The sequence below is a fragment of the Peromyscus eremicus genome, chromosome 11 (assembly GCF_949786415.1).
Source record: "Peromyscus eremicus chromosome 11, PerEre_H2_v1, whole genome shotgun sequence".
NCBI classification, from domain to species: Eukaryota; Metazoa; Chordata; class Mammalia; order Rodentia; family Cricetidae; genus Peromyscus; species Peromyscus eremicus.
Genome location: NC_081427.1, coordinates 26406605 through 26423956, shown reverse-complemented (window position 1 = coordinate 26423956; position 17352 = coordinate 26406605). Strand labels below are relative to the sequence as shown.

Below are 17352 nucleotides of genomic sequence, written 5' to 3'. Positions count from 1 at the left end.
TTAAGCAAATGTATATGCTGGGATCTTTGTTGGGCTCTGGGGTTTATAATTGAACAATCACACTGACCCTGTCTGCAGAAAACACCCACAGAGCCTGCATCATCTCCAGGAATCTCCAAGCTTTGTAATGTATGCTTGCCTACTTTCTCCCCTGGTGGTTGAATGAATGTACATCTCTTTTGTGAAAGGACCAAGCAGATGCCATAACAGGCTGCTCAGTCTTCTCTCAAAGATCAGGCCTCAATTTCAGTTTCCTGAGACTTGAGCAAGCAGTCTCTGGGAAGGCCGTGAACAAAAGACATAGTCCTTGCAGTAGCTCCCTTTCTTCACGTACTCTGACTGCTCAAAGTTCAGCCAGATGTTTACTGTCTGGGATCCCTCACCAACTTAGAGTTATGTACATGAGTCAAGGACAGAGCCTAGACCACTGAGCCAGGCCCCACAGTCAGTACGTGCTAGGCCAGTCAGCCTCCATGGCAGCTCAAAGACAAAGCCTGGGATATGTGCTGGACTGCCCCCAAAATGATAATTGTAACTCCCAACCAGTAAATTCAAAGGTTACATACCCTCACCCAATTAAAAGAGAACAGAGGTAAAAATAAACCAATCCAAGTTGCACCCGTGCAAAACCCCCAACCCCCCCACCCCACCACAACCGCCCTAAAGGGCTTGTGGGTTTTGCCTTTAAAAAGCTAGCCTCACAAAGAAAGAGCAACTCCTCCCTGCCTCACTCTATTGGCTGTGGGAATGAGTTCCCTGTCTAGACTTGTATCTACAGAATAAACCTTGTTGTTGCATTCTGGACATCCAAGGTCTTCGGTGGTCTCTTTGGGGTCATGATCTGGGCATAACATTTTGGTGATCTCCTCACATGTCCATGTCTGCCTTCAGGTGGTGGGCAGGAGAGTGGGAAGCATGTTCAACAACATGTGGTCCCTATGGAGAAAAAAAGAGAACAGTGCTGTGTATCCAGACCATGGGCTCTGATGAGCAGGCTCTCCCAGCTACAGACTGCCAGCACCTGCTGAAACCCAAGGCACTGGTTTCCTGTAACAGAGATATTCTGTGTCCATCAGACTGGACAGTGGGCAACTGGAGTGAGGTAAGCTCAGAGGTTGAAGGGACAGTGATATTAGCCTTGCTTCATCAGCTGCTTACTCATTCTTCCAAAATGACCTAGCATAAAATTGCCTACTATACAGCATCCATCATGTCTAGCTTGCTTCCTGCATTTCCTGTTCCCAGCCTTACAAGAGCACATCCTCCCTCACTGAGTGGGCAGCTATGTACTAGAAATCAGGTGGATCTCACTAATCCAGGCTTGTGTCAGTGAATCGATTCATTATTGGGATATTGGCTGACCCATTGTTAAGGAATTGTAGCAAACCAAAGCCACACACACATCCCACAGCTTCCAAAGCCAGTCTTTAAAACACTTGGCAGTTCACTGTTGTAGTTAACTAAACCCAAAAGAGGGTTAGTCTGGTGGCAAAATGAGGAATGCACTTGATTCAGAGACTGTTCAAATCATTCATCTACTCAGCATGCATTTGGGATATCTGTTAATAGTTCACAAATTCAAATTAGTATTGCATTTCCCCCAAATTAACTTGATCTAATTCTCAGGGTATAATTAGAAATCAGAGGGCTTAAAGGTTATGAGGGGGAAAATGAGCTTTAATGTTCAATGTCACCATAATGTCTGGATCTGTTGGGGCTTTGCTGTGCCCCAGGATGACTGGGGAGAGACAAGCTCTTCTTTCCTCAAGCTACCAAGTGTCTCTGAAGACTTTGCTTCTGCTTCCCTGTGTGCATTTCCGTTATGACCTAAGGAACAGCCAGACAATAAATGACCTTTAGAAATGAACACATCAGAATTTTAAGGACAATACTGACTTCTTTGTATGTGCTTTTTAAGAAAAAAATTTTGCACATATTTACTATGTATGTGTACACATGCGCTGTGCACACTTATTGAGGACACAGAGGAACTGTGAGAAGCATCAGTAGGTTCCAGGGATCAAACTTAGGTCATGAGATTTGGTAGCAAGTACCTTGACATCCCACTGGTTCCTGTGCAATTTCTTGAGAAGCTGCAAACTTCCTATAATGATGGCAAGGAATTTTCAGAAGCTTTCCTGAGGACTTGTCTTCAGGGAAGTGGAAAATATTTGGTGCAGAAGAACATTATAGAAAAATAACTAGAATGAACATTGATGAATAAATAAGCAACATACTCAGTTAAGATAAAACATTTGTGAAAGTGTTTTATGAATAAAGATTTCTTGTGTAGCTTATAAAGAAGAAGTCTAAATTTTACATCAATGAAATGGTCTTTTCTGAAGATACTTATTTGAAATTAGAGTACTCATGTGAGTCAAACATCTTTGATAACCTTCCCAAGACAGTTTCTTTAACAGATAATCATAGTTGGGAGCATTTAACTTCTAGTTCTGTGCAGGATGTTCTAGTAGGTGTATGGGCTACAGCAAAGAAATGGAATTTATGGTCTCTAGACTATGAAAACTTCCTTTCAGATGGGAGACAAGGGATGAAACAGTTGGGCAGAAGAGGGGAGGTGGGCAGTAGAGAAAGCCCTCTGTGGATGCATGTAACAATAATATGTCTGGCAGTTAATATAAGCACATTATGGATTTGTGCACTAAAACATCTGTGCACTTCAATGGCAAGTAAAAATATCCTCCCTGCTATTCTTGAGAAGAAGCAATCATAGCATGCATTTGGCCTGACATGACCTGTTCACCACTAACCTAGACTGCTATAAATTACAGTGTTGTCAAAATAAGGCTGAATGGCGTATTGTGATGGACCCATTAAATTTGTTTACCAAAAAAATGTGTTGGCTGCATCCAAAACACTTAATAATTCTTGTCATGTAGAATTTACTAATTGCCAGAATCCAGGGCTTTCTCAAAAGACTGTAATTACAGATTTGGCTGAGGAGATCTTCCTGCACGCATGTGTGCAGCACATAATAACCCGCCTTAGCTGGAAAGGAAGAGACCAAAAAAGTTGGCACGAGGTGACCAGTACTAGTGTTGGTGGTTCCCCAAACAGGCCATTGTGAAGCTGATTGACAGTACATGTGGAGTCCCGTTTCTAGCTTCCTCTTGCAGTGCTGAGCGGGAGTCAAGCTGGCACCTTTATTAGGAGATGTAGGCAAAGTGCTCTGTAGGTAAGTCAGCATCAGTAGATTCATTGGATAGGTGTTTTTCCCTCCTTCTGTTGTCTTGATAATAACCCTCAATGAACTTTGCTGAAATAGATAAAAGTAAATGTCTTTGACATTCTAACAATGCCAAGATACCTTTGTATAGTTTTATGTGTATGTATTTTTATTAAAATTTTACATATATATTTTATCTGGCTTTCTTTCTTATTAAAAATAGAATCTTTTCCATACAATATACTCTGATCACAGTTCCTCTCCTTCAATTTCCCCCACATCCTTCTCCCCTCCTCTCACCCCAATCTACACCCTTTCTCCTTAGAAAACAAATAGGCATGCAAAAATAAAGTAAAATAAATAAGACACAGCAAACAGAAGCATATATATATATAAATATATATATATATATATGGTTTTTTGAGACAGGGTTTCTCTGTGTAGCTTTGCACCTTTCCTGGATCTCACTCTGTAGTCCAGGCTGGCCTCGAACTCACAGAAATCCACCTGCCTCTGCCTCCCAGCGTATATTTTGATCATACTCTTTCTCTTCCCCCAACTCCCAGATCCTCCCCACCTTCCTACCCACCCAACTTTATGTTCTTGCTCTCTTTCTCTCCCCTGAAACAAGCATAAAAAAAAACCAGAGCTTAAAACAAACAAACAAATACCCAATAAGGCAAAACATACTAAAATAAACAGCACATACAGAAAAATGTGGAGTTTGCTTTGTGTTGGCCAACTCCTCCTAGGCATGGTGCCTTTCCTGGAGTGTGGTTCATACACCCAGTGACACCCCATTGGGGAAAACTGATTTCCCTCTCCCAGCAGGGATCAATTGCAAAAACTTCTTGATTAGGGGTGGGACTTTGTGCCTGCCTCCCCTTCTCAGTTCTGAGATTTTTGTCTGGTTGGAACCGATACAGGTCTTGTGCACATTGCCAGTCTCTGTGAGTTCATACAGGCATCAGTCCTGTTATGACTGGAAGATACTGTCTTATTGGAGTTATCTAGCACCCCTGGCTCTTTCTACCTCCTCTTTGGCATATATCCTTGAGCTTTTGGAGGAAGGATTTGATAAATGCATCCTATTTAGTGCTGAGTGCTCTCACTCTGTACGTTGCCCAGCTGTGAGTCTGTGTGTTAATTATCATCTACTGCAAGAAGCAGCTTCCCAGAAGAGGATTGAGTAGTGCACTGATCTAGGGTATAGCAATATGTCTATTAAAAGCATTTTATATAATATATTTTGATAATATTCCTTCCCATTCCCCATGAAAAGATGATAATCATGATTCTTGGCCCACAGTATTTGTCATCAGAACTTTGCCTTGATACCTACATTGTTTGAAGCAGAGAAGTGCTCTAGACCGACCTTGGTCTGCACTGAGCTGTGGATTTGCTTAAGTATGAGGTAACTTGGCCAAAAGACTCCAAAACTGAGAACTCCTAGGTTGCTGTTGAATGGTCCTCCCTGCGACTCCCCAGATGGATGAAAAGGAAAAAAGCAAAATTCATGAGATACCCAAAGCAAGGTTCCCCCATTAACCTCTCATAAAGAGAAAGTAGGTTCTGCCATGACAGGCCAACACATTCAATTCTGAAAAACAGTGAGTGGTTTGGATGGGGGCTTCTCCTGCTCACCCTAGGAACCCTTTTCTTGTTTCCTCTTCTCTCCAGCCTCTGTTTCCCACCCCACCCCAAACTGAATTCATTCTCTTGACAACCACCTTAATTTCAAACCTTGCCAAGGACCTTGTCTTACTTTGACTCAACCTAGCTTTTTAGCCCAGAGAATGGCAACTCTATTTATTGTAAAGAAAGGCAGATTAGCCAAGTTTTTGTGGATCCCATTTTTTCCCTCCAGTAGTACTCTTCTGTGGCTTGCCGTGTGAGAGGCAGTCGGTCTGGTGACAGGTTTGTGGTTACTAGATCATGGCTCCCTTGCTTTAAATCTTAGCTCTACCACGTGTTAGATATAATCTCATTTTCTTTGCATTGTTCTCATTACCCATAACATAGCAACAGTTGAGGCTTTTATACTTTCTCTAAGTATAGATGGATTCATATTTCCAAGTTTTTGCCAGCACAGGACCTAGCAAAACCGCTAGAGATATAAACAGTGACTAAACATTCGCTCATATGGCAGAGGGATGGACATACCAATAATGCCACCTGTCATTTGTCAGATGCTTTCCCTGACTGCATAGGCTATTTTGTTTAACCCTTAAAATAACTCTAAAGGTTGATAGCAGTTCGTTAACTTTCATTTTGCAACTTGAAAAATCAAAATATAAGCCTTTAAGTTGCTTGTTAGACAAGAATTCAATAAATGATGAGCTGAAATTCATATCCATCTAGCATTTGAAGGCAGTCTCTGAGTGGTAGAAGAGTAAAGCTTTATTTTGGTCGACACTGTAGGTTCACTTTTAAACCACCCTCCTATGTGCTTGCTGTATACACTGCCTAAGCGAACATGTTTACTCAGCCTGGTCTGTTTGGGTTTTATATGGGTTGATGGATAGTTGCAGCTGTTCATTGATTTGATTTAATATTAATGTGCATGCAGCAAACATGGTATTTCTTTGTTCCACATGTAAGTGTGTGTCTAAAGGGCTTCTTGTTTCAGGAGAATTTTAGGTTATTTACAGTCAAAGGCTCTACACATTGTAGTGGTGAAATAAAAATTATGGTCATAACTAGGAACAGAGACAATGATCTAAGCATGAAACCCAGATGGTTACTGTTTTGCAGTTTGAAGTTTAGCCCTGAGCATTAGGCAACTAAAACAATATAGTAGGTGCCATATTCTTTCTAGGCGGTAGACAAAGTACACACCCATATTGTGTCCATATTGTAAATAAATGCCCAAGTTATATGTGGTGTTTTGTCTGTTTAGCTGTGAACAAACCCTCTCTTGCTAAACAAACATCTCCAAAACTTTAAAATTTATTTTAAAATTAATTCTTGCTAGGTTAGCCAAGCTAGATTCTGACTCTTGACCTTCTTGCACTAACCTCTTGAGTATCTGGGAATACAGATGTACCTCCCTACACTCATGTCAAGATTTTAGTCTTGGATCCAAGATATAGAGCATGGTTCATTCATAGGCTCTGTGAAAAGCTGTGCCATGATTTTACATGGATGGATGGATGGATGGATGGATGGATGGATGGATGGATGGATGGACAGGAAACCCTTCAAAACACCATGTAATTAGTAAATGTGTCTTCCTTTATGCATCTCAAACAAGAAGGGAAGCAGAAGACCCCAAAGAACCACTCAGACTCTATACTGCATAAACTCACAGTACCATCTTAGGTAAATTATTTCACTTCATAGGCTTCAGTTTCAGCAACTATAACCCAGTATGTTTTTTTTCTCTTGTTAGAGAGACTTTGTAGGTGGTGATTCTCTAGATTTTTCCAGCCCTAGCAATTTCTAATTGTGTAATCTTAAGCTAATATTAACCCACTCTAACCCTTTCCTCATTTCTATTACTGTAAGGATCAAATAAAATAAATAATGTAAATACCAACCATGTTGCCTGAAAAATAGTGTGTGCCACTAAATGATGACTTTAGTATCTGACAAGACAAGGCTGACTTCCTGTTACTCTAATTTTGCAATCTTTGCTCCTCAGAGGTATCCAGAACCCCAAAGGAATTGACCTATGGTCACCTTAAACTACCCATCCTTTAACTCAGGGCCCCCTTAATTCATAAACCACAATAGACATGCTTCATAGCACCTTCCACTTTTTCAAAACTCACCATAAGTAAGAGACCTAACAACAATTAAATGTGTTGCTTTCAAAAACTCAAAAGAATATTGGAAGTCAACTATATGTATGCTGTGAATATTGCTCTGTATAAATAAACACTGATTGGCCAGTAGCCAGACAGGAAGTATAGGCAGGACTAACAGAGAGGAGAATTGAGGGAACAGCAAAGCAGAGGGGGAGATGGCCTGGAGCCACCGCCAGGACAAGGAAGAGGTAAGGTACCAATAAGCCACGAGCCACGTGGCAAAGTATAGATTAATAGAAATGGGCTAAATATAAGAATAAGAGCTAGACAATGATAGGCCTGAGCTAATGGCCAAGCAGTTTAAATAAGATAAGCATCTGTATGTTTATTTTATAAGTGGACTCCGGGAATGGTGGGACTTGGCAGGAGCTGGAGAGAAATTCTCCAGCTACAAATGGTGCCCAATGTGGGGCAAGAGTTTCCACCTAAAACCTGAGTAAAAAGATTCTAAAACAGAGCTAAAAATAGTTCCTAGTTGTCTCTTTCAAGTTAGCGGCAGCCTGAGTGTTTGACCTACTATCTACTATGGCGGGTTCCTGGCATGCATGCTTGACCTGCAGTATGGCGGGAATGAGGCCTCTGCAAGTGGCACATTAAGCTGCATGGTAGATTTAACCTTTGTTAGTACAAAACAAAAAGAGGTTTCTGAGCTACACGCTGCTTTGATAAAAGCATAGACCCATTATTTCTGAGAGTTGATGGCTCCCAGAGCTGGCGAAAAATGTACCACTGCCGTGTTAGAAAGCTAAATTGGGCAGAGCCATCAGTCACAGCACCATTTCAGTCTTAAAATGCTACAGTTTAAAGCAATAGGTTCACAGTAAGACTGATTCAGATGAAATAGTTTACAATGCATGTAAAAATGTACATAGGCTTAAAAGAAAAAAATATATACAATTATATAAACAAATAGATAATTTTTAAAAATAAAGTCTTTAAAGAGACAGTAAAATTAATATAAAAAAGCCACATAAAGATGTCTATCACACAGAAAATCTAGATTATGTTCTCTTTGATATTCGTAACTAAAAAAAAAATTTGATTATAAAAGCTGTTGAGTTACGCCAAAATGTAAATTTTAAAGATATCTTGACTTCAAAATTTGGATGTAAGGATATGTTACTTTTAAAAAAAGGCTCTGCTTTTGTTTCCACAAAAAGCCAGAGGCTATAGATTTGTTCCAGATTAAGATACATCAGGTTTGACCAGCCAAGACCCCCTAAAAGGTCTCCGATGACACCATGGCCCAGACGATCTAACATCCAAAACGGTTTCAAGACAACTGGCTTAGACAATACAGCCTCAGGGACTACCCCATAAGCCTAAAATTTTCTTTGTGTCCCCATAAAATACAGCGCCCCCCTCCTACAGTGCTGTGGATATCGCTCTGTATAAACACTGATTGGCCAGTAGCCAGACAGTAAATATAGGTGGAACTAACAGAGAAAACAATTGAGAAAACAGGAAGGTAGAGGGGGAGATGGCCTGGAGCCGCCACCAGGACAAGGAAGATGTAAGGTACCAATAAGCCACGAGCCACGTGGCAAAGTATAGATTAATATAAATGGGCTAAATACAAGAGTAAGAGCTAGACAATGATAGGCCTGAGCTAATGGCCAAGCAGTTTAAATAATATAAGCGTCTGTATGTTTTTTATAAGTGGGCTAAGGGACTCCCAGGGCTTGGCAGGAGCTGGAGAGAAATTCTCCAGCTACATATGTATATTAGTAGCAAAATAGCCTCATTTCTCTGGTGAAGAAATTGTAGCATAGAGATGGTTATAAACACGTTCTACCAACATGTTGAAGTGATAAAGCAGGCTTTGAATGCAGGCAGCTAAGATTCTACGTTGAGTACTGTCATACATCTCAAGTATCTATGAAATGCAGCAATATGGCAGTTCCTAGAATTCATAAGAAACATATTCTGTTTGGAAACAATTTGAGAGTCATCTTTCTCACTTTGCTGGAATTCACAATATACATAATGATTGCTGAGATCTGAGTCTCTCAAAATGAAATGACTTAGTCTCACCAAATAATTGTAAAATCAAAAGAAAAAAATGTTTCAATTGGTTTCTACAGCAACATGCTGCCTCTCACTTGAGGCTGGAAATGCATTGGTGTGCATCTGATGAGAAATAAAGTAAGCCATGTAAAAGCAGATGTGCTTAGGGTCTAGGAATATCTCTAATCTGCCCTTCCTGTGTCTGACCAAAACACCTAAACAGATGAATAAAGCAGTCAATCAACCACGTTTCTAGTGGTCTATGAAGTAAAATCTGTTTATAAAGGTGTTATAATATCATGGCAGCCAGATACCCACCATGGGTCTGATGGTTTGGATGAGAATAACTCCCATAGGCTCATATGTCTGAAGGCTTGCTCCCTAGTTGGTGGAACTGTTTGGGAAGGATTAGGAGGGGTGGCTTTGTTGAGGAGATGTGGCATTGCTGAAGGAGGTATGTCACTAGGAACAGGCTTTATGGTTTCAAAAGCCCACACTATGCCCCCCACCCTGATGCCTCGTAACTGTGGATCATCATGTAAATTCTCAGCTATTGCCCCAGCACCATGCCTGTCTTCCTGTTGCCATGGTCACCACCATAATGATCATAGACTCTAACCCTCTGGAACTATGAGACCCAATGAGCATTTTGTAAGTTGACTTGGTCATGGTATCTTGTCACAACAGTAGAAAAATAAATAAGAAAATGGGTTAAAGGAAGAAAAATTTATCTTAGCTCACAGCTTCAGGTTTTTTTAGTCCATTAATTTCATTTCCACGGCAAGGAGCAACATCCTGTAGGAAGTGCCTTATGAAGAATGATGTTCACTTTATGGCATTTAGGGAGCAGTAATAGAAAGAAGCTAAGGAAAAACACACCTTTCAAATCCTGGACTTAGGATCTGCTTCCTGCAACCAGGACCTGCCTTTTACTCAATATCACCTCCCAACAATGCCATGCTACCATAAGCCATTAAGGTATTTTTCCATTGGCTAGATTAAAGCAGCCACAGTCTAATCACTGCTCAGTGAATGGACTCACCAGGCTGGGACCAGGCTTCCCCATAGGATCCTTCTGGGGAAACACTTCAAATCCAAGCAGTGACAAACACAGGTAACTAAACAGACCAGATATTAATAGTCAGAAGTGAGTTGTCAGTGGCTCTTCGAAAAGAAGGCATGGCAGCAAACACCAACACCAAGAAAGTACATGTGAAGTCCTGCAGGTGTTCCTGCAAACAGAATGGAAAGCGTGGAGCAACAGGAGACATTTCCAAGCTTACCTCTAATATTCTTAATTAAGGTTTCAAGCGCCCCTGTGGCTTGATGCTCTGACCTGCATTACTTCTTTGGGCATGGAGTATCTGCAAATGTTAACATCTCAGTTTCTTCCAAACATGGCAGCCTATATTCTTCTGGTTCCTGGGGAATATACCTAGGCACTCTTGTTTGCAAGAGCTACTCAGAAAGTTGGTTTCCAGCCCTGCTGAGTCTCTTTTATTGTATCTGAGTTTCCCTAAGAAAATCTCACAAACTAGCTGGCTGATACAATGGGAAATGTCTAGTATTACAGTTTAGAAAGCAGAAATCCTAGATCAAGATGTCAGGAGGGCTAACTTGCTTCTGAAGTTCTGTGAGGGAGAACGACCTCATGCCTCCTTTTCCTTGTTTCTGGTAGTTTCCTAGAAACCTTTGGGCTCCCTTGATGTGCAAGTGAACCCCCACATCCACCTTCATCTTCCCATGGTATTCTTCCTACAAGCTGTTTCTCTGCCCAAAATTTCCCCTTGTATAAGAATATTGATCGTACAGGGTTAGCACCCACTCTAAAAACCTCATTTTAAGTTGATTTCCATTTAAAAGAGCTGTCTTGAAATTAGATCACATTCTGAGATAGAAGGCGATTTGACCCTGACTCTTTTGGAGAGGAGAGGGGATACACATTAACTCATAACATGTAATGTTTTAGCTTATGTTCAAACATCATTTTTGGTATAAAGCCCAATCATTCACTTATAAATTCCCGTGACATAGAGGAATGTCTTATGTATAAAATAGCAGCTGTTTCTCACGAAGCCCCTGTAGCCCAAAGCCTCTGCTGAGTTCCCACTGTGTGTTTGAATGGACTCACTCAGTGCCATACCTCTGTGCAGCCAGTGAGCTCCTTTTGCTGTTGTGCACCTCGGGTGGGTGGAGCTGACCAACTTAGCAGCAGGCCTCTTTCTCAGCAGGCTTTCTCCAGAGGCTTTGATCCAGGAGTGATAACTCGAGAGGGCAAGATAACTCCCAGAGAAGACAGGAATAGAATGAATAGCAAGCTACTTGCCTGGTACAGGGTTCAAAATTATAAGGTCAAGGCGTATGATAATCATGGCTGAAAGTGGTTGTGAGGATTCCAAAAGTACCAATTGAGATGCGCTTTAAGTATGTGTCACACAGTTGCATTCATCTCATCTGAAGGGATTGACAGCTCCCGAGGAGATAAACACTGTTAGAGAGAGCTCCGGGCTGAATACAAAGAGGCACTGTTTGTTCTGGTGGCTGTGAGAAAAGGCAACTTCCTGTTTGGACTCAATGTACTTGGTAGATAGCATGGTCCTGTTGGGCACAACATGCCCTGTGATAAGGATGGCTAAGGAATGGCCACTGAGGGCACTTGGAAGAGTGGGTATCTCCTGGGTAAGGAAGGTTCATGTGGGTATGCCAGAGAACATATGTGTCCATCACAAGCTTTCCATGACTGAAGCTTTGAGCTCATTGAGAATGAAACTGATAGGTGATGATTGTCTGATGTTTTAAGATGGAACAGACCAAAAATGCATGTGATTGTGCTTGATGGAAACAAAGTAAAGGAGAATATTTTTACACCAATAGGACTTGAAGAATGCATAAGCTTCTAGGTGACAATTTTTTTGCAGTTATTTCTTTTTTCCATAATTCAATGTGGTGAAGACAGAGAGCATATACTTCAAAGTTTTTTGATTAAAAGAAATTGAAGTGTATTGTGCACTTTCACATCCCCACAGACATTAGAACTCCTACAAGCCAAAACAACCCAGAAGGTTGGGGGAAGACATAGAAGAATTCCCTTATGTTGGTATATATTCCAATGCTTCTTGGAGAGAAAAGTTGCAAGAGGAGCCACATGCTCTTGAGACCATTTGGTATTAGCTTGTTTGTGAATCCACGCTGAAAGCAAAGCCAGCCTGTGAGGAAATGTATGCAGGCACAAACTGAAACTTACTTGGTTGCATTTATAAATTTTTACAATGTGAAGATTTGAAAATCCAAGGTGATGAGAGATGGCTAAATTGAATGGACCATGGAGTGTCTTCATATTCAAAAATGACAGGAATCTGGGACAAAACAAAACAAAAAAATACCTCCAGCTTGCTCTTTTTAGGCTCCCAGTGCATTTTAAAAGGAGCCACAGAAGCACCAGAAGATAATATTTCCTAAGTGACAGCCTCATTATTGGTGAGAAATAGTGTGTTGCCTGGTGTGTAAAACAAAGTTCCCACCGTAGATTCCCACTGTAACTACTGACCAGCCCCAGGACAGGGCATTTGAGTCCTTTATTAACAACACCTTGAGCCCAGTCTGTACTTGTTACTGCCTTGACTCTGCAGCCTTCTGCATTCAACGGTGCTTCTTGCTTTCAAATGAGCCAATTCCCCAGAGCTATTATGCATCTTGAGTGATTGTGCTTGACTGAAACAAAATAAGGGAGCAGATTTTTACACCTTTAGGACTTGAGGAAGCAAGAAACTTAAGTGTAAAAAATGTATAAGCTTATAGGTAACCATTTCCCCATCCCTGTTTTTTTTCCACCAAATAAAACAAGTACTTAGCAAATATGTACAGTGATCAAATATCTTAAGAATTATCCTGACATGTAATTATGAATTAAAAACACCCCAGCCTTTGGGTTACTCTTCTAACATCAAAAGCACTGGGCAGTTCACTAAGCAAAGTCTATGGATATGTGTTGCCTTGGGCTTTGGTGGAGATGAGAGCATGCTAAATAAAGCTGACTTTTTACATTGGCTGACCTGCAGCCTTTCAAGTAGGTTATGGAGCCTTGGGCTCCTCACTTGCAGAGAAAGGAATAATCACCCTTGCCTTGTAAATCTTGCAGGGATGTTGCTAATATCACACAGAATAATGGCTATGAGGCTCTGTGAAATCCATGGAGAATTATGCAGGCATACCCTGAAGAAACCTGCTTTGACTTTAAGGATAACAGATAGAGAATATAAATCAGTGTAAAATAGGCAGCAAAGGGACCTGAATGGTCCATGTTACAACACTAGCTACTTGGTGGTTGAATTAACGTGTCATTAGGCAAAGTAAAAATGGAGCAGTTTGGTAAAAGTATAGACCTTTCAAAATAACTGATTTTCCTATGTTACATAGCAACTATGTATGATTAACAGTGATACAGCTGGATGAAGCCAGTTTTCCACTAAACTGTGAGGATGAAGTGCCCTGTCCAAATTGCCCCCCACAAAGGCAATCTAGATGTCTGTCCTTCAACAAACCTTCCATAATGTAAAATGAAATTGGGATGGGAGATACACCACTTTCTCAGTGTGCATATTAATGTCACACTGATGGAAGAACCAAATTCTTTGAGAAAGGATATTTTCCACCTTTGATTAACTTCTCATTTTTCAAGCTCAGAAAAAAAAAAAACTTAGAACATAAGTGTATTTGAGTGTGGTGATTATCTAGCTTTTAATGTAATTCTACCTGCCATAGATAAATGACCTTGACACCTGGGAGAAACTCCATGAATTCTAATCATTGTTTTCTAAATATAAACGCTTTGATATAACTAGTTTAGCGCAATCCCAAGCATCTGAGAACATTTTGTATTAATTTAATCGCATTGTAGCCCTAAGAAAGAGGCAATAGTCTTCACCGCTCCCAAAGAGATCCCATGAGTGATTTAACTCATTGCTCTCCTTGTACATGGTAGTGCTCAGTTTTCAAGACCCAAAGAGCCTTCAGTTTGACGGTATCACGGTTTTTGTTCAGGCTGGTCCTGGGCCCTGGCTGGTCTCCAAGAGACAATGTAAAACTAAAAGCACAGAAACCAAATGGAGATAGAACATTAGCTGCACAATTCATCACCCCTAGGCATGACCATGAGAAGAGGCATCTTTTCCCACTAAACTAGCACTTGTCTCTCTTTTCCAGTGCTCGGTTTCCTGCGGTGGTGGAGTGCGGATTCGCAGTGTCACCTGTGCCAAGAACCACAATGAACCTTGTGACAAGACACGGAAACCCAACAGCCGAGCTCTGTGTGGCCTCCAGCAGTGCCCATCTAGCCGCAGAGTTCTGAAACCCAATAAAGACATGGCTCCCAGGGGGAAAAACCAACCAACATCAGAGTATGACCCCTTCAAGCCCATCCCTGCACCCACATCCAGATCCGTGCCACTGTCCACGCCCACAGTGCCTGGGTCTATGAGCACAAGCACCACAGCAATCAACAGCCTTGGCCCCACTATGGCACCTGAAGATGGGATAGAATGGCAGCATACTTCAACCCAAACTAAAGAAGACTCCCGCTACCTTACTTCCTCTGGAAGCACTTCCCAGGCGCCCTTCACTTCCTGGTCTGTGAGTACCCAGCCCGATGATGAAAATGTTTCTAGTTCGGCTATAGGTCCTACTTCAGAGGCTGACTTTTGGGCAACAACAAGCGATTCCGGCTTATCATCTAGCAATGCTGTGACTTGGCAAGTAACCCCATTTTATGACCCCTTGACCACGGATCCGGAAGTGGAGATACACAGTGGCTCAGGGGAAGGAAGTGACCAGCCTATGAACAAGGATGAAAACAACTCTGTGATATGGAACAAGAGCAGGGCACCTGAGCACGCGTCTTCCATGGAGAGGAATGCAGAAATACCACTCAGACCTCCACCAACATCTTATGTCGGGGAAGAGACTTCATGGCCTCCCTTCAGTGCAATGATGAAAGGCTCACTACCTGACTGGTCCCTTAAAAATGAGACACCCAGAGCTGAGGGGATGATCACTGAAAAAACAAGGAACATTCCACTCCCACCTGGAGGAGGCCATCACCCAACGCCCTCAGAAAAGTTAGAAAACCATGACCACTTGGCATTGCCAAACGATACAAATCCAACCCAAGGCTCTGGGCCTGTCCTGACAGAGGAAGATGCATCAAGTCTGATTGCTGAGGGATTTCTGCTAAATGCTTCCAATTACAAGCCGCTTATGAAGGTCCCCAGCCCTGCACACTGGATTGTTGGAAACTGGAGTAAAGTAAGATTTTCAGTTTCCTATCCCAGACCTCATTCTATATGGAAAATATCTAGCAATGGTATATTGTGAAAATTCTGAAATGAATTTACATTAAAATGTTGTCTAATTGAGCATGGAAGCACGCATTTATAATCCTAGCCCTTGAGAGGCTGAGGCGGGTGGATTGTGAGTTGAATGCCAGCCTGGGCTATAGAGCAGATTTGGAAGCCAGTTTGGTTACATAAGATTCTGATGAAATATAAGAGAAAGAAAGAAAGAAGAGGAATGGAAAGAATGGAGGAGGAGGGAGGAAGGGAGGGAGGGGAGAAAGGAAGAAAGGAGGGAGGGGGAGAGGGAGGGGAAGAGGGAGGGAGGGAGGGAGGGAGGGAGGGAGGGAGGGAGGAAAAGAAAAAAAACAATGACAATTACAACCATCTCTACACCAACTCCCCAAATGGGAAGGAGAAGAATAAATATATTATTTATAAAACAATGCATACATACAAGTATATATTTATACATTATCCATAAATACTAAAGACTAAAGAGAAGACATACAATGAGACACAGTGAGAAGTCTCTATCAGGAGACCCGAGCTAGTCAGTGTGTGAGCATGGAGAATCCAGTTAGTGTGTGAGCATGGAGAATCCAGTCATCTTTCTGTACCTGGTGCTTAAGCTGTAGGCTGATATGTCTAGGGTGGCACATCTCTGGTGTCCCTTCAAGCTATGTACTCCAAAGGTCCTAAAATGAGGACAGCTATAAGGACCTGTCCTCCCATTCCATTCAGAAAGCTGATGCTCAGACTTCAGTTAAACTTGTGAAGTAATCGTGATTAGAGTGGAAATCTGAGACAAAATCTCAAAAAGAATTATATCACTTACTATGTCAAATTTTATATCCAAGTACACATATTCTATCCTATTATCAAGGGATATATGTCCTTTGATTTTTATATGAATACTTAGTATCATTTACTTGTGTGGTCAAACAAGCTTGAGAGGAAATACCTACCAAAGGGCCCCTTTTCTACCTGTGATACACTTAAAATGCTTTATTAATATATAGTACATATCACAAACATTACCTGATTATCACAGAGCTAGGCACCCACCTTCATTATCTTATTATTTTTCTTTGAGTGGCCTCATTAAAAAAATGAAGGGGCCCTTTGGTAGGTATTTCCTCTCAAGCTTGTTTTGACCACACAAGTAAATGATGCTAAGTATTCATATAAAAATCAAAGGACATATATCCCTTGATAATAGGATAGAATATGTGTACTTGGATATAAAATTTGACATAGTAAGAATATGTCAAATAGTAAAAAAAAAAAGAACCAACTATGGTTCACTGAAAGAATTGTAATATCTAAGAAGAACTAAGCATTATAATAAAATTTTGGCCCCTACATTCAGGCTTTAGAAATTTGACCAGATATTTGTTTGTTTGTTTGTTTATTTGTTTGTTTGTTTCTTTTTATTTCTGCAACTAGTGACATCCTTTTGAGGCACCAAAATAATTTCTTACCTATTTTAAATTTGAAATTCAATAAAAGTTTAGTATATGAACTTATAAAATAATGTAGCCACAAATTCAAATAATTAAGGGGTTTTTTTTTTACAATTTATGTCTTCTTTTCTAAAGTGAGCTAATCTAGAGCAGTTAATTAAAAATAGCATCTAGTATATAATAGCTGTGAATATAAGAACAAAAACACAGCTAGAGCGAATTAAAAGGTATGCTGACTTCCAGAACTTTCTCACATCTGGTCTCTTACTATTTTCACATTGGCTGTGCTAGAGAATGGATGATGTCTGTTCCATATATGCTGGTTTTACAAGTAGGAAACATAAAATGCTAATGGCTAAGTGACTGTCTGAAAACTCACTTTTCAATGTGATGATAAACTTTCTTTTTTCACCATAACCCTGTCTCTATGCCGAATTCTGGCACCAACTTCCAAATTAAGGGTGTAGCATTCTTTGGTGCAAATTAACCAGACTCAGTGGATCATGGCACTGACTTTACCAGCAACATATGGGTAAATTCAAAACTCCAAAAGTTTC

General features: G+C 40.9%; 1 protein-coding gene across 1 annotated transcript in view; it reads left to right on the top strand.

The window, feature by feature from the left end:
- Positions 1 to 17352, top strand: part of Adamts12 (ADAM metallopeptidase with thrombospondin type 1 motif 12) — a 120984-nt gene that overhangs the window by 68870 nt on the left and 34762 nt on the right. The window contains exons 14-15 of the mRNA XM_059276743.1: positions 892 to 1102; positions 14206 to 15303. Of these exons, the coding sequence (XP_059132726.1) occupies positions 892 to 1102; positions 14206 to 15303 (1309 nt within the window). The remainder of the gene's footprint in view (positions 1 to 891; positions 1103 to 14205; positions 15304 to 17352) is intronic.